The following is a 21103-nucleotide window of genomic DNA, read 5'->3' as shown; positions in this document are numbered from 1 at the left end:
AGCCCCAGCGCATGCACCCTCAGACCTTGGATCAGCCCCAGCGCATGCATCCTCAGACCTTAGATATGCATAAAAATATCAGCCCCAGCGCATGCACCCTCAGACCTTAGATCAGCCCCAGCGCATGCATCCTCAGACCTTAGATATGCATAAAAATATCAGCCCCAGCGCATGCATCCTCAGACCTTAGATCAGCCCCAGCGCATCCACCTCCAGACCTTAGATCACCCCCAGCGCATACATTCTCATACCTTAGATCAGCCCAAGCGCATCCACCTCCAGACCTTAGATCAGCCCAAGCGCATCCACCTCCAGACCTTAGATCAGCCCCAGCGCATGCACCCTCAGACCATAGATCAGTCCCAGTTCCTGCACCTGTACTTTCTGTCTCAAATCAGCCCCAATTCCAGCATCTTCATAAAATCACAGATTTTGTATGCATATCTGCCTCAACTGGGGGTAAATCCAGAGCGTAAGCAGGCAGGCTACTTTACGTTTTTCATCCAGGTTATGTTTGTACCAAGAGGAGGCCAGGGCCAAAATATGGGAATTCCATGATTTCGATAAGCAGAAGAGCAGGCCAGGCGTTGTAATTGACAGCCTAATGATGGGTCAGATACAGCCTACAGAAGTGGTGCTTCTTTGTACCTTGTGCTTGTGCATTCAAGTCATAGATTGGCGAACTTTGCTGTGTATTGATCAACTCCTGTAACATTATTGGATACATATACTAAGCCTACATGGTCATACTTAAAGGTTGCTTTGCCTCCTCCTTCTGTCTCTACAGGCTATGATACGAACGATCAAGACTCTTGTGATTCGGCCACAACATCGGGAGCTGTCACTCTGCCCACTGATGAGTACGGGCAGCCCGCCAACAAACCCAAACAGTACATCTGCTCGGAGTGTGGCAAAGGGTTCAGCCTCTACTCCTATCTCACCAAACACCAGCGCTGCCACTCGGATGAGAAGCCATTCACCTGCATTGAGTGCGGCAAGTGTTTCCGGTACAAGCCCAGCCTTGTTGCCCACCAGCGCGTCCACACGGGTGAAAAACCCTTCTCCTGCACTGAGTGTGGGAAGCTCTTTGTCACCAAGTTCAACCTGAAGGCCCACGCCAGGGTCCATACTGGAGAGAAGCCAGTGGAGTGCCCGGCGTGCGGCCGGTGCTTCAGCAACAACCCAGCACTGGTGAAGCACCTCCGGATCCACACGGGCGAGAAACCCTTCTCCTGCACTGTTTGCGGCAAGGACTTTGCCAGCCGCTCCTGCTTGAATGCTCACCAGGTCATCCACACAGGCGAGCGCCCATACATGTGCCCTGAGTGCGGCAAGGCCTTCGCCAACCAGTCCAACCTCATTTCCCATCGAATCATCCACACTGGCCAGAAGCCGTATATCTGCCCCGAGTGTGGCCGGGGCTTTGCCAACCAGTCCAACTTAGCCAAACATAAAATGACCCACACCAATCGCAAGCCCTTCATTTGCATAGAGTGTGGGAATGTCTTTGCCAGGAAGGAGGGCCTGGCTAAACATTTCGAAAGGATACACAAAAAGAAATTAGAATTCTGAGCAATTCAAAATCGCTTTAGCGGATTTCAAAATGCTGGTACATGAAAAAGCTCGGTGCGCAGTTTCCTACCCCAACAAGTTTCTTTTAGGGGGAAAATGGGAAGAAAGCAGAGACTGGTTGAAGCTTCAGGAATAGCATATGCAGTTTGCATCCACTTTTGACCAGTTTGTTCTTTAGTAAGTGTTATTCCTCAAAGTTTTATGTTTCTTTTGTACTCATTGCATTGTGGAATAATACGGTGTTGTGCACTCAAATGCTTGAAGCTAACACGATGATGTCTTTCTGCTACCTCCTGGCGCTGATAACAAAGTAGAGGAGGAGCTCGACTCCGATATCTTCATCTCACGTAGGTAACATGGTGCAAAGGACTGCAAAAGCCCCTTTTACTGCAAAACGACACTAAGAAGAAACAAGCCAAGCAACGACATTTCTTGCACTCCTCTTACTCAACTTTGTTTGCTGCTAAAATGCCAGGTGCACTACAACTGCTCAAGGTGGATGTCCTGACAGATGCGCTGGAGTGCCAGAAACTTGCTGGAAATCCCAATCAGTGGATGGATAGTTGTTATGTGATCATGATTTGTCTCCTGTCCAAATTTGCTAACCTTATCTGATGAACCAATCCCTAGCTGCGTCCCATTAAATAAATATATATATATATATATATATATATATATAAAATATATATATATAACCATTTGACATTTAAAAGCATCTACTCGAGGAAATTTTAGATTTTGTATATGAATTACTAGAGATGGATTGTAAATGGGAAGCCCCCCCTTCCGCCTATGTTAAAGGGTCAAATAAGAGTGTACAAGTATGTAAATATCTATTTTTTACAAATAAAATGATCAGCTGTAGAAATACAATAAGAAAGGGGTTTAGCACACCTGTGTTGACATTTAAAGGGAACCAGATCGGAATTTAGGTGTTTGCTTCTCCGTTTATTGGTGTTGGCATGCTAAAGGACAACTCTGGAGTTGGCATTGATTCTGAGTATCGCCCACACAAATCTGCATAGAAATCATTCAAGGCCATATGCCTTCAGTTGAAGCTCTGTAAGATGGTGACCACAACCTCCCCTCCCTGTGCTCCTGCACTTTAGTGATGAAATGCCAGAATTGCTTATGTTGCCTTTCTTTGAGGCGCCCATGTATTCCGAGGTAGAATCTGCCCCATGATGCCTTCTGGTGAACAATAGATGTAAATGAGAGCCTGGCAGCAACAGCAGCTCAGCTGAAAGGCCAAGCTTGTTTGACAAAGAGTTCAACTGACGTCTCTGGGTTGACTCTTGAAACAAATGTAGGTGCTCTCCTTGTATTTCCCGTATGGAGGTCAGGTGTTTGTGGAAGTAGAGTGGAAGCTCTACGGCTTCATACACATGCATGCACCTCATGCAGGATGTCTGTAGAGCTCCGCCCCTGACGCTATTTCCACCTTTTGGCTAGTTATCTACATTGCGAGTCTGTGAAAAAAATCTGCTGTAATCTTCCTTGCCTCGTGTGATTGGTAAGCCTTCCAATAATGCTCTCACTCTGCTTTTATTTGTATCATGCACAGCGTGTCTTTGTGAATAAAAGCTGGAAATCGGAAAACCATCCAACTTGTTCTCTTGTTACGAGCCAATGCTGTGTGTGTTTGATGGGAGGAGTCTGGGACTTTATCCAATCATGGCTCTGCCTGTTGCACTTGTTAGCTCCTCGGTTAGTACTGTGTGGGTGGAAATGATTATGATAGGTCCTTTTAAGGTTTTGAACACTTTGTTTTAAGTTCTGCTTTACAGCCTCCACTTTTATTAAATTTGCCCTTCAGTCTTGCACAGTTGCAGGGCCTTCTTTCCTGGATTGAAATTACTTACTCTGACTTCACCTATTTCCTGAATGGAGGACGTCCAGCATCATCTCTGCCCTTCCCGCCCCAGCCTGTCTCTGGGCCTACCCCTTTATAGGATTTCAGTTCATGGAGACTTGGAATCACCTGCGGATTGGACTGCATGAGGCTCCTCGCACCCACCATGATCTGCCCGCACTGCATAGAAGAGCACAGTGATGGTAATACACTCCTGTAGTAAGTTGATGGAAGCAAAAATGTCTCCGGGAACTGAGGCCTCATCTTGAATCATTCTTCACAGCTTCAGCTTCCTTTAGGCCCCTCCTACCCCAGTCATGTGGAGAAGTGGGTGGAGCCGTTGTGGGTGTAAGGACAAGCAGGGGGGTATACTCCCTGCAGGGGGTATATAAAGAGCCTACAAGCCCCACCCACATCGTAGATTAAGGCCTGACATTACAATGTGACCTTCTGATAAAAATGCCAGTCGTCTGGCTGCCTTCCGACGCTTTCCAGAACAAGCTAGCCAGCCATTCCCCTGAAGAACCGGCCCCATTGTAAAGGCGTAACAATCGCTGAAAAGTCTTTCCCTACCTGTAGTACCTGGATTCCTAAATTTACCCCGTATGACTCCTTCCCCAAAGCTGGGTGTATGAGGCAGGAGGTGACATGGTGGGGTCCCTACTGAGGAGTCCATGGCTATAGCTGGCTGATATTTGGCAACTGTTGGAATACAAAAGAGATGGAGCGAGGCCTAGTACTTGCTACCTCTCCACATATGAGCGACGGGTACCCTGTTAGGACAGAATATTAGTAAAATAATACTCTCATACTTCATACAAAAAGTATTATATTATTATTACCTATACAAAAAAAAATAATATAAGATATATTATATATAATATGATATGAATATAATATGAATAATTATATATAAAGATATCCAGCACTCTGATGAGAATCCCTGCAGCTGACTGAGCTCAGGAGCGCGCACTACAACTTCCCGCCTTATCTCCTCAGAATACACCTAGAGCGCGCACGTCACAACCACAGAGCTCCCTCTAGAGGTCAGAGCCAGGAACTGCAGGGATCGGCTGGCCAGGAGTAAGTTTGGGAGCGCGCACTACGACTTCCCGCCTTTCTCCCTCAGCGTGCACATTGAGCGCACCCCTGAAGTCTTAGCCGGGGAGCTCCCTCTGAAGGTGAGAGCCGGGAAGTGCAGAGGCCGGCCAAGGACTACGACTCCCGACATGCAGCGGGGTGGAGGAGAACTGGGGTAATTACGTCACAATGCAGGCGCCTGAGTGACTTGTGAGAAGAGTGAACAAGAGGGTGAGAGCTGTGTGTACATTGTGTGTGAATATTGTGTGTGTGTGTGTGTGTGTGTGTGGGGGGGGAGAATGCTGGGTAAGTGGGGTAATACTGGGGGGGCATCACACACCTGGCCATGGGTTATCTTTGGGGGCTATAATTCCCACACACCATCCAATAGCAAACCATACATACATACATACATACATACATACATGCTACGCCTTACAGCTACCCTCACCCCGGGCACACTGCACCCGCTTTTGTTGATGACCTTTGGGAAAGGGAGGGGGGCGCTGAGCTCAGGGAACAAAACCACTCGCTTGTGGCGTCCCCACTGATGGGCCCATCATTGTACCCCCTACACATCATTACCTACCCCGTCAGTCTACCCCCTACCCATCATTACCTACCGCATCATTGTACCCCCTACCCATCATTACCTACCCCGTCATTCTACCCCCTACCTATCATTACCTGCCCCGTCATTGTACCCCCTTCCCATCATTACCTACCCCATCGTTGTACCCCCTTCCCATCATTACCTACCCGGCCATTGTACCCCCTTCCCATCATTATCTACCCTGTCATTGTACCCCCTACCCATCATTACATCAGCACTCCGTCATTGTACCCCCTTCCTTTCATTACCTGCCCCATCATTGTACCCCCTTCCCATCATTACATCAGCACCCTGTCATTGTAGCCCCTATCCATCATTACATCAGCACCCCGTCTTTGTACCCCCTACTCATCATTACATCAGCACCCCATCATTGTATCCCCTACCCATCATCACATCAGCACTCCGTCATTGTACCCCCTTCCCATCATCACATCAGCACTCCGTCATTGTACCCCCTTCCCATCATTACATCAGCACTCCGTCATTGTACCCCCTACCCATCATTACATCAGCACCCCGTCATTGTACCCCCTTCTCATCATTACATCAGCACCCTGTCATTGTACCCCCTTCCCATCATTACATCAGCACTTCGTCATTGTACCCCCTACCCATCATTACATGAGCACCCCGTCATTGTACCCCCTTCCCATTATTACATCAGCACCCCATCATTGTACCCCCTACCCATCATTACATCAGCACTCCGTCATTGTACCCCCTTCCCATCATTACTTACCCCCATCATTGTACCCCCTTCCCATCATTACATAAGCCCCGTCATTGTACCCACTTCCCATCACTACCTGCCCCATCATTATACCCTCTTCCCATCATTACATCAGCACCCCATCATTGTACCCCCGTACCCATCATTACCTGCCCCATCATTGTACCTCCTTCCCATCATTACCTGCCCCATCATTGTACCCCCTTCCCATCATTACATAAGCCCCATCATTGTACCCATTTCCCATCATTACATCAGCCACGTCATTGTACCCACTTCCCATCATTACATCAGCACCCCATCATTGTACCCCCTTCCCATCATTACCTGCCCATCATTGTACCCCCTTCCCATCATTTCCTGCCCCATCATTGTACCCCCTTCCCATCATTACCTGACCCATCATTGTACCACTTTCTCATCATTACATCAGCACCCCGTCATTGTACCCCCTACCCATCATTACATCTCCCCCCAGGTCATTGTACCCCTTTCCCATCATTACATCAGCCCCGTCATTGTACCCACTTCCCATCATTACATCGGCACCCCATCATTGTGCCCCCTTCCCATCATTACCTGCCCTTCATTGTACCCCCTTCCCATCATTTCCTGCCCCATCATTGTACCCCCTTCCCATCATTACATCAGCACCCCATCATTGTACCCCCTACCCATCTTTACCTAACCTCATCATTACCCCCGCCCCCTCCCATTGCACTCACTCTCTGATAAAAGTAGATGTTGATTGGTTCTTGTGTCTGTTTCCCTTGCCTGACCTCCATTTCTCTCTCCTGCTCTGCAGAGGTCTCCAGGGATTGTGTGCTGCCGTCTCTTAGATGACCATGGAGGATGTCGCGATGGCGCCAGGTATGTTGTCTGAATGGAGTTCTCTCCTCAGACCCCCCCGTACAGCTGGCACTTTTGCTGGACAGATCCCCAGGGTCCGGGTATGGAGGGACTATTCCCTGCCAGGTTGTGATGAGATCATGTCAGTGTCCGTTTTCATTGAATCACGTTGGGTCTGGGGTCGGAGTGGGAGCAGTTAGACAGCCTCCATTACCAGAGACCGATCAGACCCCCTGCCTAGGGTGGCCGCCATGGTATCCATGTGCGGCCTATGCTGCTCCTTGAACCTGAATGGGCCGTATTCATGGCTGAACCTGCGATAGGGCATCCCTGTGGAGGTCTTCCTGCATCCACAGGCAGGTATGTGTACTTCTAGCAGGAGGTAGGTCATGATTCAGGGGGTAAATGTGACGCAGTGAGGCCATCATTGTCCTGGGGCACAGCCAGAGCAGTAAAGGCAGTGAAAGTCTGTATGTGTGAATTTGCTTGCTATTCATGGGGCTGATTTGTTACAGAAGGATCAACCAATAGAAACTCACCAGAGAGTCAAGGCCATCCTCTGTGTTCCCAGAATCCCGCATCAGAGGATCACAACACCCCCCATCAGGTAATAAACGGGACGGCTTCATATTGCCAATGCATCATTCCTAACTGGCATTGTTATGGATATGTTTGTGTCTTTTAGAGTGAAAATCAGAAGAATGTTAAGGAAGATTCATCTGTGAGGGAGCAGGAAATCCCTGCGGAGGTCAGCAGAGGTGAGCAATACTACAGAGAGTCCCTCCATCTTCCCCAAACATCATTAGTAGAAAGTAATGGGGTCTACCCCATCAGTTCATACTGCACTTCACTGGATTTCCGAGGATTCTTGCATGCTCCTGCTCTTGAGATTCACCTTCTAATGGAGAAGAGATTCACCTTGTGTTTTCCCTATAGACCGGCCCTTCAGGAGGAACGTGGTGCAGAGGCGCCCCCTTCCGATCTTCTCACTGAAGCGGGATGGAAGGAAATGGCAGAGGATACGTATAAAGGTAAGAAGAACTAATCAGGGACAGCCCTTTACTCCTGGTGACACTGGATTCCCGGTGGTGCCATGTTACAAATTTTTGGGGTGCGGGGGTTGGTATAGGTGTGAGGAGTCTATGTTGCTTAAACTTTGTCTTGTGTTTAACATTCAGAGTGAAATCAATTTGGAGGTCCGCGATGAAGATGTGGCCAAAGGACACAAAGGTACCCTATGCATATTAACCACCGGGGGAGCTGTTGGAGACATCTGCCACCTTACATGTGACTTGTGTTATATCAGTGACATCAGCTGTAGTGTTGTATTAGACAGTCAAAGACTCTTTACAGGGAACTGGAGACTGTCAGAGATCTCAGCCATGTTACCAGAGGCTGCTTCTATGATAAAAGTGACTGCACCACACTTCTAGAGACTAAAGTCCTGTCTGGAGGAGACTGCTAGAGACTTTTTCTAGGTTTACAGATCATTACACATGACTGCTGCCATGTTACTGGAAATTGCTAGAGACTGTCCAGTGTTAAAAGGAGACAGCTACGAAGTTACAAGGGGCCAACGTAGATTTCCGTCAAGTTACAGGAGATTGCTAGAGACTGTCCAGTGTTAAAAGGAGACAGCTACGAAGTTACAAGGGGCCAACGTAGATTTCCTTCATGTTACAGGAGATTGCTAGAGACTGTCCAGTGTTAAAAGGAGACAGCTACGAAGTTACAAGGGGCCAACGTAGATTTCCTTCATGTTACAGGAGATTGCTAGAGACTGTCGAGTCCTACAGGGAATTTGTACAGGATTTTATATCAGAGGAGCATACTAGTACTGCTGTCTATTTAGAAGATACTGCTACCATGTTTGAAGACACCAACATTGGTTGCTGACCTAGAAATGATGACTAGAGACTGTCCAGTGTTACAGGAGACTGACAGAGATTTCTGCCTTGTAGCTGATTGCAGCCATAATACAGGAGCCCACAAGGGAGTGCATGCAAGTTATGGGAGACCGTTAATGAAGTCTTCTATAAATTGCTGACATGTTACAGGGGACTGTTGGAGATTGTCTAGCGTTACAGTAAATTCTTAGAGGATTCCAGCACTTTACAGGTGCCTGATGATAACTTCAGTGATATTACAGGACCCTCCTCCTACTGCTGCTAAGTCATAGGAGACTGCTAGAGATCTTCCATGTTACCAGAGCCATCTAGAGACTTCTGCTAAGTAATGAGAGGCCCTTATACATTGCAGCCTTAAGTAAGACTGCCCAATGTTACATTAGACTGCTACCATGTAACCAGAAGCTAATATGGATTATAGTCATGATATAGATGCCCACTAGCGACTTCTATCGAGTTACAGGTGACAGCCACCATGTTACTACAGACCACTAGAGAGTGACGTTACAGGAGACTGCTAGAGATTGCCCAATGTTACATGAGACTGCTACCATGTAACCAGAGGCTAATATGAATTATAGTCATGATATAGATGCCCACCAGCGACTTCTATTGAGTTACAAAAGACAGCCACCATGTTACTACAGGCCACTAAAGATTGACGTTACTAGAGACTGCTGGAGACCTCCCAATGTTACAGAAGACTGTCTGAGATTGCTACCATTCTTTAATAAGACTGTAGGCATATAATTGGTCTATAAATGTGTTTTTCCTGCAGATGGGATCAGTGACAGAAATACCCCAAAGAGATTTCCCAGCCCGACTTACTCGGACAATTCTGAGGTAGATTACAGCCAACAAGATTTACAGGTAAGCGCAGTGACCTCCCAGACTAAAACTCTAGGGGGCACTTCTAAAAAAACATCACTAGAAACTGCTTAGTATAAATTTGGAGGGGAGCGCTAGAATTTGATTTTGTTTTTTCTGTGTAGGCGGAGTCTCCAGAAGGCATGGCCAATAGCGAGATATCGCAGGATGATGATTTGTACTTAACTGATGAACAGGAGATGAAGGAGGAGGAGTCAACACTGGGCTTTGACGCAGGTGAGGGCATTTTTTTTACAATATTCTGGGCTGGTGATGCTTCCATGTGAATTTGTTTTTGATTGGTGGACAAGGATTACTCCTGTGGGGCTGCCATTTATCCATTGGCAGGCAGGATGATCACATGACCATACTAACCCTCTGGTGGAAAGAGGGTTAGCAAGGAATAAGACTTAAAGCATGTCCTCGTTCTCTCTCTAGGTTACGAAGTCGATGATGACCATGGATTCACCCACTACCACTCATCGCCCGAAGACATCATCCACAACAAACTTTTAGAGGAGTATAACCAGGTGATTGTGGGGGAGAATCCATCAAGTGAAGGGGGAAAACATTTCATCTGCTCAGAGTGCGGGAAGAGCTTTAGCCATTTCTCCTACCTTACCAAGCACCAGCGCTCCCACTCGGGGGAGAAGCCATTTTCCTGCGATGAATGTGGCAAGCGGTTCACCTACAAGCCAAGCTTGGTGGCCCACCAGAGGGTGCACACGGGGGAGAAGCCCTATGCTTGCTCCGAGTGCGGCAAACTATTTGCCAGCAAGTTCAACCTAAAAACCCACGAGAGGATCCACTCCGGGGACAAGCCTGTGGTCTGCCCGGCGTGCGGCAAGTGCTTCAGCAACAACCCGGCACTGGTGAAGCACCTGCGCATTCACACAGGTGAGAAGCCCTTCTCGTGCGACCAGTGCGGCAAGTTTTTCTCTAGTCGTTCTGGCCTTAACGCCCACCTCATACTTCACACAGGAGAAAAGCCCTTCATGTGTTCTGAGTGTGGCAAGTCTTTTGCCAACCAGTCCAACCTTATCTCCCACCGCATCATTCACACCGGCGAGAAGCCGTACACTTGCATCGAATGTGGCAAAGGCTTCGCCAACCAGTCCAATCTGGCCAAGCACAAGATCATCCACACTGAAGAGAAGCCATTCCTGTGCACGGAGTGTGGAAAGTTCTTCACTCGCAAGGGCAGCCTGGACAAACATCGACAGAGGATCCATGAGAAGACAAAACATGTCCATCAGCCAACAGAAACTGTAGATTGAGACGTTTGGTAGAAGATTTTGGCTACCAATCCCCGTGGCTTGTGCGGTAGCTGTGCTGCCTCAGGTCTGTGCCTTGTCTGGAAAGCCTAAGGCTCAAAGAACTTTGGAGGCCCAAGGGTGGCCAAAACTTTTCTACTCCTGGCAAAATTTTAAACAAGTCACAGAGCAATGGTTGAGATCTTGTGGGTATTCAGTCAAAGGCACGAACACAAGCATGGTTCTGGTGGTCCATTAGGTTTATGTAATCCATTTAGAGAGCTGGTTGGTTGGTGAGTGAAGGCTTCAATCACACCGTCAGCCGTGTGTTTTATAAAGTCCTAATATGTGGCAGCTTGGAGGTGGGTGAAGCTGAAACCACATTTAGGGAGCCCCCCGTGGTCCAAAAAGATTCTTATTAATTGAAAAATCAAATATTGGATTGACTCTCCATGGGCTCTTTTTAAAAAACCAAGGGATCTAATGCAGGCCGGTTACTGCTCTGGTCCCGAGTTGTAAAGTTCTTACCCTTTCTGGAGGCCAGAAGCTCCAGGGTGCGACTTGTGCTGCCATGATGGATACAGGTGCTAACTACACTTTGAAATAACTGCCTATACACACAGGGAATTCACTCAACTTTGAAGCTTTATTAAAAACTGATGGTTTGGACTGTGCGTGTTTGCCCCAAGGGCTTCTGGCAGACATTTTAGCACTGCAATAGTTTAAAGAAACGCTGCAAGCAAGATATCAAGTAAAAGATGGAGGTGCGTCCTTTCACAACTGCTGGGTACATCTGCTCGAGGCACAGAGCTGGGCTAATGGGAGGAGGAGGGCTTCAGACTGTGACAACACTAGTAGTGAAAAATAGTCTGCAGGCTCTGAAATGCATTGTGAATTCTTCAGCCTGGTTTAGCGGCAGGTGAGAGGCGGCCATAGAACGAAGCTACGGAGATCGTTATTAAACAATGTGGTGCCATCAGTGAGCCTTTCTACCACGGCGGGGGGTAGTGGTCTGCCCCATAATCCCCTTACAGTCTTACATCTCCTGCTGCATAAGCTCAGCACTGCCACCCTATGGAGAGGCAGAATGAAGGCACAGTAACATGTTTGGGGTGAGACTTGAGATTTTGAAAGTGTGAGCTTTGATCTCATACAAGCTGCCTGCCTCATTCACAGAGCTACAATTAGCCTGGGAAACCATTGGCATCATGTTCCAAGCGCTCTGATCTCATTCACGCTTTCGGCCTCATTCACAGAGCTACAATCACCCTGGGAAACCTCTGATCTCATTCACGCTTGCAGTCTCATTCACAGAGCTGCAATTACCCTGGGAAACCATTGGCATCATGTTCCAAGCTCGCTCTCTACATTCCTTAACGTGGGAACTACACAGATCAGATATCATGTGATAGGACGACTGCCCCCTGGTGAATGTGCCTGGGACAGAATATAGGGAAATCAGGAGGGGTTCACTGTAGGGTAGTTTTATTTGCTGCCGTTTCCATATCACAATTATGATTACTATGAAGTAGACCATGCAGAGCTCGCTGCACAGGGCAGGTCCCCATAGAGCCCTTAAGGGGGTTGTAGCAGTTCCTGTGCTTAGGTGCTCGACCTACAGTGTTCTAGTTATATATGAAATTATTGTACAGTAATGGACTTCAGCTCCCAAATGCATTCATTCAGTCCCAAATATACATTTATTCAATAAAAATGCGTATACCTTGTTATAATTGTGTGTGCTTTATTGGAAATCCACGTAGACAGAGGACGGGGTCGGAGAAAGAACAACACGGCGCAGACATAACCGAACAATCAGACGGAAATATCCGACAGGAGATAGATCTGACCCCGATCGACCTAAAAATTATATTAAAGAAAAAAAAAACATATTTGTTATAGCCCAGCCCTATAGCTATTAGCACACTCCAAGGCCTCCTCCCCGCCCTGGTTCCTCAGGTATGAGGCCAGGTGTTTGCGATATTATAGCCACAAGAATAGAGCTGTACGTAAGGGTACATTGATGTACCATGTGATAGGATTGTTGCCGGAACCACTTGCCACCAATAGTGCAAGTAAATGGTTTCTCTCCTGTGAGACCTCACACATGGACTTTATGGTTTATCCGGGATGCCATGGCCAGAACTGACAAATTCTAGATGGTTAGCTGACCTGTCCATTGTTTGAGGGGCTGTGGAGCTCCACTTTATCATTTCCTAAATCCACCTAACCCTGTAAACATTTTAAAGTATTCAGATTATGTGTGGGAGATGCAGAGTAAAAAATAACAAAAATATAAAAAACAACAATCACACTATACATATAATAATGCAGTTGATTTTGATATTGCTATTCTTTCTATTATATTTAATATAAAATATTCTTGATGTTAGAATGTAATAATATTATGTGAAATAAATAAATATTGTGCAGTTTGTGTATTAGAATTAAATTGACATAGAACAATAAAAATATTACATGTATTCTAATCATGAACAGCTCCCTATAGAAAAGCTTAGTACTCTCTAGCCCCGCCCCTAAATTATCGCGCACGCGCGTTATGTCATTGTATTTCCGGAGCGCGGCAGGTCCATCGTAAAGTTACGTGACAAACAGGACCCCGCGCATGCGCACACACAGCTCCCTTTCTGCCGGTTTGGAAAGCAGAACCCGGAAGCGCAGTGGAACGCAAAACCAGGAAGTACAACTGTGACAGGCCCAACCTCTTCCGGTGTGATAGAACTGAAGGGGACAGAGAAAAGGGGTCCTCACGGTAAGTCCTGTGCTTGTGTTTGAGATGGAGTCTCAGTGCTGGAGGAAGGAAATAAATATGATGTCAGACTCTGTGTGTGAGGGCTACATCTTTGGGATGTTCAGTCCCTTCATGGCTGTGTTGTGTTTATTCTGGGCAGCCATGGAATCATTGGTCTATGTGATAAATCATTCATTCCATCATTAAAAGGGATGCTCCGCACAGAACTGCAATCTTGAGACTTATAAAGGGGTGCGGGAAGCTTCCACATATCACCCAAGGGCCACCACACTGTGCTATACAACCCTGGTCACAAAAGTGGCATTTTGGGGGCACCTTTGGGGTTCCCCGCCCACACAGCTGAGCTGAGGACCTGGAGATCACCACTTGTGTCAACCACCCGTTACCCTCCGATGTCATGACATGGCCACCGGGGGGCCACCTACCTGAGCTTCCCAATGGAAGCTTTCCATGGTAATAAGACCATGTGACCACTTCCAGGTATGGGGGACCCAAAACACTGTCACATGACCTAATTCCTAAATGCCCATAGTTCCCAGAGATGAAAAGAGAGAAAATGTTCCTGCCACTAGTTCTATGATGAAGGAACATAATGTGCCAGTCTAATTTTACTAAAACCCCACCTTGTCACTTCTAGCCCTCCCACTACCGGTCATCTCCAAACCGGCCCCTACCACCGGGACCTGGGCCCAGCATCAAGATGGAGAAGGATCGGAGTCACGTGACTGAGCAAATAATAAAACTCACCCTGAAGATCCTTTACCTGCTGACCGGAGAGGTGAGGAGGATTCTGGGAGGTCACATGACACCTATTCTGATGGCGCAGACCAGGGAGGTGAGGTTTGTTAGAAGGAAATGTCACAATCTTTGTATTCATTTAGGTTTATGTACCTGAAACAAATTCAATCGATCATGTAACACCCAGAAGCCGCCATCTTGTCTCTGGTGGAAGGAGGAAGATTCAGAGCCCCACCAAGGACCTTCCATCCCCTTCTGAGGAAAACAACGACAAGATTCTAGAAGTCCTCCAGAAGATGATTGAGCTCCTGACGGGAGAGGTGAGCAGGGAATTCTGGGAGATTATTATGGGAGGTCTCTGGATGGTGACTGTATCATTGTGTGTGTCAGGTTCGGTCTCTGGATGGTGACTGTATCATTGTGTGTGTCAGGTTCCTATAAGGTGTCAGGATGTCACTGTCTATTTCTCCATGGAGGAGTGGGAGTATTTAGAAGGACACAAGGACCTCTACAAGGACATCATGATGGAGGACCCCCAGACCCTCACATCACCAGGTAAGAGGAGACTTTATTGTAAAGGAGAGAGCAGTACGGAGGGTCCACCTAGACCCCCCATCATCTGATAAACACATAGAGACAATGTATTCAGTCAGTGTGTGTGTTTCCTACAGATGGATCCAGTAACGGGAACCCTCCAGAGAGATGTCCCCGTCCTCTGTATTCCACACAGGAGGAAATCATCATCACCGAGGATTCTTCTGAAGAACACCACCAGTCCTACCACAAAACGCCCCCTGAGGTAGACGTCCCAATCACATTTGATGGTCTGGACCATTGGTATTGTATTTCTCTGGTCTCAGTTTTGTTCCTCAGAATTCTGGAATGTTGTTGGTATGCTGGGGTAATCGAGCTGCCACAATGTTGGTTATCCATAGACGTTTGACCTTTGTTGTAAACTACAGAAGTCTCACAAAGGTGATAATCCAGAGACTTTCCACCCTACTTGTCCCACCTTAGTGGTAATTCAGAGACGTTCCACCCTATTTGTCCCACATTGGTGGTAATTCAGAGACGCTTCACCAAATTTGTCCCACCTTGGTGATAATTCAGAGACGCTTCACCATATTTGTCCCACCTTGGTGATAATTCAGAGAGAGACGTTCCACCCTACTTGTCCCACCTTGGTGATAATTTAGAGAGGTTCCACCCTACTTGTCCCACCTTAGTGGTGATTCAGAAATGCTTCACCATAGTTGTCCCACCTTGGTGGTAATTCATAATTGTTTCACCATGTTAGTAACCAACAAACCATTGAGTGACAGTTCAGAGTCTGTCAACATCACATCCAAGATGGTGTTGCCCAGCAGCAACCTCGGGCTCCTGGATGTCCACTCAAGTTTGGATTTTACAGATAAATAGTCTGAGATACCAGAAATCCTCATATAATAGTACGGGAAGGAATGGTCTGATGTCAGGGCCTCTTTTTTTCATTATTTCATTTTTTTTCTGCACAGCAATCGGAATATAAACTCGTGTTGGCCACCCACAGATTTGGAATCTTATGAATTTTCGTTGTAAAATGATCTTCCAATTTTCATCCCATTTAGAACGAGCATTCGGAAATTTGGACCATTGACTCGGATCCGGGAACGGAGGAGGGAGCGATGTACTCAGAAAGTAACCCACAGAACAAAGTGGAGGAAATCACCAATTATATCAGCACAGGTGAGTAAGGAGGGGTGTGGAGTACCTAAAGAGGACCTGTGGCTCCACAATACGTTCTCCCAATGTCACCTGTTTCCTCTCCCATGTTGAAGTTCCAAAGGTGAACCTAAAGAAGCGTTTTTTGTATCTGATGAGATTATTTTTTTTCAGATGATTCCAGTGATGACGATAGCCCGGAGAGAAGTCTCGGTTCTATTTATCCCTCGGGGTATTCGCTAAATGAGACGCCGTACAAAAGACACAAAGAGGTGGTGTACCGATGTGTAACATTTAGGATGGCGTATCACCTAGGGGGCTTTACGTCTCCACTCAAAATATTGTTCAGATTTAGACAGGGTGTGGAAACATTCAAACCCAGGTTTCCCTTCATACTATTGGTGAGTGGAGGAGTGTCCCCGCTGTCTGTGTCCCCACAGGGGCGATTCACCCTTATGGTTTGTTCTACACCAGGAAAGGTCATGTGACTACAATACAGGCAGAACCAGCTAGCACTCATTTTACCTGGGTGGGCAGGGCTTGGCCTTAACCTTTTTAGACACCTGTCTTACCGCTCAATAGGATTGGTGGGGTATTCAGCTGAGAATAACATTTTGCCTTGGAATAATGATCATCTGGTGTTATATTGCCCTTGTTTAGTTTAATTGGTAAGCCCTAATTGCCATGGTAAGGCTTAGATTTGGGACACCTCAGGTGAACCTCCAGGAGCTGAGATGTTCCTTAAGAAGTCACCAGACCAAGAGTGTCCAATAAGAAACATATTGCTGCCAAATGCCACCGTGAGACCTTTCAAGCATAAATTGAATCCCAAAGCAATGATGAAGGGTGAGTGGACCCCGAAACATGTTGGCTGTTTATCAGATGACTGACTCTTTGGACTCTTCTTGATCTGGTCCTCTTTATGTAGTTTCTGTTCTCCTGTACAGTCCCCCCACACAAGCCTTACGAGATTGTTTTTCTCTGCGGTGCATAATGACGTGTGTATGATCTAGGAGGAAAACCTGAACATTGTGGTGATTGATGTGGAAGACGATGAAGAGGCTGATGAGCGTTTCAAGGAGGAGGAACTTCCTTTAGAGATCAGCACAGGTGAGTAATAAGGACGAAGTCTAGTGCAGAGTTCCAGATTCTCCTTCTCCAGTCCCTACAACAATCTCTTGGGGGGAGGACAGTATGTGCTCAGTGTGGGGAATCAAGAGCTCTGATTGACTCCAGCTCTTCCTATCATTTGCTTGTTTATAGAGCTGTGTACAGCCCTGAAATGACAGTAGGTGACATACAAGGGGCAAACCATATGTACCATATGTGTTAGGAACCAGGGGGACCCCTTTATTTTCCATCTCTGCCCTTCACCCCATCCCAGCTGTACATCTTCCAACCATTGTAGGTGGGGTTGGAGGGCCTCAGCATTCCTCTGGAAAGTTATGTACACGGTGAGCTCCAAATGATGTCCAGTTGTTAAGGGTCTTCTGCATTTCACGGTGGCAGTTGCTATTTTTTTTTTTTTTACCCTGGAAGAATCCTAGGATTTAGTGGTGAGTAAAGAATTGTCCCCTCACACTAGTGGCCAGTGGAGACTCGTCTCCTTGTGCTATTGTTCAGTGAAGGGATGTCCCCTCACGCTATTGGTCAGTGAAGGGATGTCCCCTCACGCTATTGGTCAGTGGAGGAATGTCCTCTTACACTACTGCTCAATTGAGGGATGTCCCCTCACACAATTGGTCAGTGTAATGGTGACCACATGACACAACTGTTGCATTGGACTGACCCGTACTAAATATTACCCAGACAGGGTCATGTGACCTGAGCCTGTCCAAAAATCAACAAGGGATATTTTTTGATAAGACCCAACATTTTTGTCTTTTTTTTTCCTCACAGAATTTGAAAATGGTGCCCATCACTCAGGTTTGCCCCGTTCCCCACCATTCCAAGTTAGTTACCAACTGAAACACAGTGACTTTTACCAGAGTTTCCACCCCCCTGGCAACTTCAACTCCAACCTTCACCTCTACAGCCCCAACCTTGGCCTGAACCCATATGGAAAATACCTACGTGACATGGACCCCGGGGCCAACGTGCCTGCCAGAGCCACCGTCAAGCAGCACGTCTGCAATGAGTGCGGCAAGTGCTTCACACACAACAGTGAGCTCCAGCTCCACAAGCGGTTACACCGCGGCAAGGTGCCTTTCGTCTGCTCGATTTGTGGCAAGTTTTTTAGCAGCAACTCCTTCCTCATGGTGCACCTGAGGCTCCACGCCGGTGAGAAGCCTTTCGGCTGCACAGAGTGTGGCAAGAGCTTCAAAAGCAACTCCCACCTGGTGACGCACCTGCGTATTCACCGCGGCGAGAAACCCTTCGTCTGCACCGAGTGTGGGAAGAGCTTCAACGACAAGTCGAACTTTGGCCGCCACAAGCGCATACACACCGGTGAGAAGCCGTACACCTGCAACCAGTGCGGACGCGGCTTCAACCGCAAGGCCAACCTGCTGATCCACGAGCGCACACACACTGGTGAGAAGCCGTACTGTTGTGTAGAATGTGGCAAGCGCTACACTAGTAAAGCCGAGCTGGTCCGCCACCGGGTCTTCCATTCTGGCGGTAAGCAGTTCCCCTGCCCGGAGTGTCCCGAAAAGTTTGCTGACAAGTCCAGCTTGGTCATCCACCAAATGGCTCATCGGGGGGAGAGGCCCTACGCCTGTGCCGAATGTGGGAAGTGCTTCGCCAACAACTCGCAGCTGGTGACACATGAGCGCATCCACAAAGGTGAAAAGCCTTTTGAGTGCCAGGAGTGTGGGAGAAGCTTCAACGACAAATCCAACTTCATCCGCCACAAAAGGATCCACACGGGCGAGAAGCCCTATGCCTGTTTCCAGTGCGGCAAAGTGTTCAACCGCAAAGCCAACCTTCTCCTGCACCATCGGACTCACACAGGAGAAAAACCATTTTGTTGCCTGCAATGTGGGAAGTGTTTTAGCAGTAATTCCGGCCTGGTCGTCCATCAGAGACTTCACACGGGTTAATGAGGTAGTGCCATTTAAGCTGGTGACCAATGTCTGTGTATTTCCAGGAACAGACAAGCAGCTTGGCGCAATCGGATTTGTTTTTTTTTTTTTTTACTGACTTTTATATACTGTGTTCTACCGATCTGTACTGTAGGAGAGATAAACAGGCCGTGTGCCTCCTGAACATGCTGTAGTAGTCTGCAGAAGCCCTATCAATAAGCTGATTTTTTTTTTACAGATTTTAATACGCTGCACACAGAAAAGCAAATATGGAATGCAATGTGTAAAACAAACGTAGAGAATTTCCTTTTATTCCGCACATGACTGACTGCAGGAGCTACAGCCCAGGAGGGCAAGCTCAGAAAATACTTTTATCCAGCACTTACAGTTAGGTCCATAAATATTTGTACAGAGACAACTTTTTACCACAATTAATTTGAAATGAAACAACTCAGATACAGTTGACCTGCAGACTTTCAGCTTTAACTCAGTGGGTTGAACAAAAAGATAAACATGTGCGGAACTAAAGCCTTTTTTTTTGGCGTTGCTGAGTTCACCAGTGCTTTGTTTCTTTCTCATGATGTACCAAACTGTAGATTTTACCACTCCTAATATTGCAGCAATTTCTAGGATGGGTTTTTTCTGTTTTTGCAGCGTAAGGATGGCTTGTTTCACCCGCATGAAGAGCTCCGCATCTTCTACATACACCCCCCCCTCAAATCAACTCCAGGCCTTTTATCTGCTTAATTTATAATGACATAATGAAGGAATTGCCCACACCAGCCCATGAAATAACCTTTGTGTCAATTGTCCAATTATTTATTACCCCTGAAATGAAGTGATTGTGTAATAAAGGATTTAGTTCCTCACATTTATGCAATCTTTGTGTACAACTCACTGAATTAAAGCTGAAAGTCTGCAGGTCAATCTGAGTTGTTTCATTTATATTAATTGTGGTAATGCACAGAACCAAAATGAGAAATAAGTTGTCTCTGTCCAAAGATTTATGGACCTAACTGTGCATGCTGCAGAAGCAAATAGGCAGCAAGTCGGAGCCCAAACTGATCCCCCATTACTACACTCCATGAGCTGTGGGGGGAACACACTGAGATGCACTCTACAAATTCCAAACTGATTCCCCCCACATTACTGGCTGTAGGGAGCAAACAGCAATGTCTGAAAGGTTACAGAATCAATTTTACTATTTTATAGTTATGCATTGTATTGTTCCCTTCCTTCTGACAGCTGAGGCCGGGGTGCTTCCTTCCTTCTGACAGCTGAGGTTGGGGAGTTTCATTCCTTCGGAATTCCCCACCTTCCGGCAGCTGAGGTCGGGGATTTCCTTTTTGTTTTGACAGCTTGCATTAGGTAAAGGATCAAGGGATTTTTTCTTGCCTTCCATTCACTGCACTATGTACCTCAGAACCCTTATTTCCGTGGGGACACTCTTTTTCTCATTTCCAGGAAACAAACCCCACACTTCCTAGAATGAGTTCTGTGTGTTAGAAACACAAATGAGAAAGTTGTGCAACTCTGACCATAATATTCACCCTGTGTGTGAAAATGCCACCATTTTCCTGTCTCATTCCCCACGTCTTATCACAAACCTCCGGACATCAGCCTTACGTTAGGAGCCATGGAGCCCAAATCTGCATCTTCCATCAGCCATTGGTGTCCAGGTTCTGCCTTCCGAGATTAATAATGATATTGCTTTCCCCGGTGGTTTCACCATGAAGTGTTATATATGAACTTAGTGAATATTAAATTCTATTTACACTGTGACCTGATCTTTATTTCTTCAGTCAATATTACGGAAACCTATGAACCAATCAGGGCAGGGCTTACAGAATGAATATCCTGTATGATTGGACGAGCCTGTGTGTGGAGTCTTTTGTCTCTTATTAAGCTTTACATACTTTGAGCATGACTTCAGAGCCTAGACCCTATTGCTGTCAACCAGCTCTTGAATGTGCATAACACCTGGGGCCCAACATTGGTAAGCATTTGTTAGTATTTGGTGTCTCCTGCCCACTCAGACAATAAGAGTGTCATTCCCAGCCCAACCCCCAGCTAAATGGAGAATCCAAGAGAAAAGTCACACCATCACCTGCCTTTGTAACGGCCACATCAGATGGACATACA

At 46.9% G+C, this 21103-nt stretch overlaps 4 protein-coding genes across 15 annotated transcripts in view; 3 read left to right on the top strand and 1 right to left on the bottom strand.

Annotated features, from left to right (window-relative positions):
- The window catches only part of LOC140339092 (uncharacterized), a 7890-nt gene extending 4716 nt beyond the window's left edge, over window positions 1-3174 (top strand). For all 3 annotated transcript variants that reach the window (XM_072423647.1, XM_072423645.1, XM_072423646.1), the window contains one exon: window positions 788-3174. In XM_072423647.1, the coding sequence (XP_072279748.1) occupies window positions 788-1572 (785 nt within the window). In that variant the 3' untranslated portion in view covers window positions 1573-3174. The remainder of the gene's footprint in view (window positions 1-787) is intronic.
- The window catches only part of LOC140338978 (uncharacterized), a 41386-nt gene extending 21892 nt beyond the window's left edge, over window positions 1-19494 (top strand). For 3 of the 7 annotated variants that reach the window (XM_072423402.1, XM_072423400.1, XM_072423401.1), the window contains exons 4-9: window positions 14669-14792; window positions 14909-15036; window positions 15845-15962; window positions 16113-16210; window positions 16952-17048; window positions 17838-19494. In XM_072423402.1, the coding sequence (XP_072279503.1) occupies window positions 14669-14792; window positions 14909-15036; window positions 15845-15962; window positions 16113-16210; window positions 16952-17048; window positions 17838-18979 (1707 nt within the window). In that variant the 3' untranslated portion in view covers window positions 18980-19494. Of the gene's footprint in view, window positions 1-4526; window positions 4736-6655; window positions 6721-7214; window positions 7307-7384; window positions 7458-7635; window positions 7731-7877; window positions 7930-9384; window positions 9477-9598; window positions 9711-9911; window positions 10635-13355; window positions 13500-14136; window positions 14335-14380; window positions 14628-14668; window positions 14793-14908; window positions 15037-15844; window positions 15963-16112; window positions 16211-16951; window positions 17049-17837 lie in introns of those variants that run through there. The other 4 variants (XM_072423405.1, XM_072423398.1, XM_072423403.1 and 1 more) reach the window with 4 other exon arrangements.
- The window catches only part of LOC140338992 (uncharacterized), a 223720-nt gene that overhangs the window by 115496 nt on the left and 87121 nt on the right, over window positions 1-21103 (bottom strand). The gene's annotated exons all lie outside the window — the stretch shown is intronic.
- LOC140338947 (uncharacterized) overlaps window positions 1-21103 on the top strand; it is a 90659-nt gene that overhangs the window by 36921 nt on the left and 32635 nt on the right. The window lies entirely within an intron of this gene.

This window comes from Pyxicephalus adspersus, chromosome 10 (assembly GCF_032062135.1).
Source record: "Pyxicephalus adspersus chromosome 10, UCB_Pads_2.0, whole genome shotgun sequence".
In the NCBI taxonomy this organism is placed as follows: Eukaryota; Metazoa; Chordata; class Amphibia; order Anura; family Pyxicephalidae; genus Pyxicephalus; species Pyxicephalus adspersus.
Note: the sequence above shows the minus strand (reverse complement) of the source record. Positions and strands in the feature narration are given on the sequence as shown.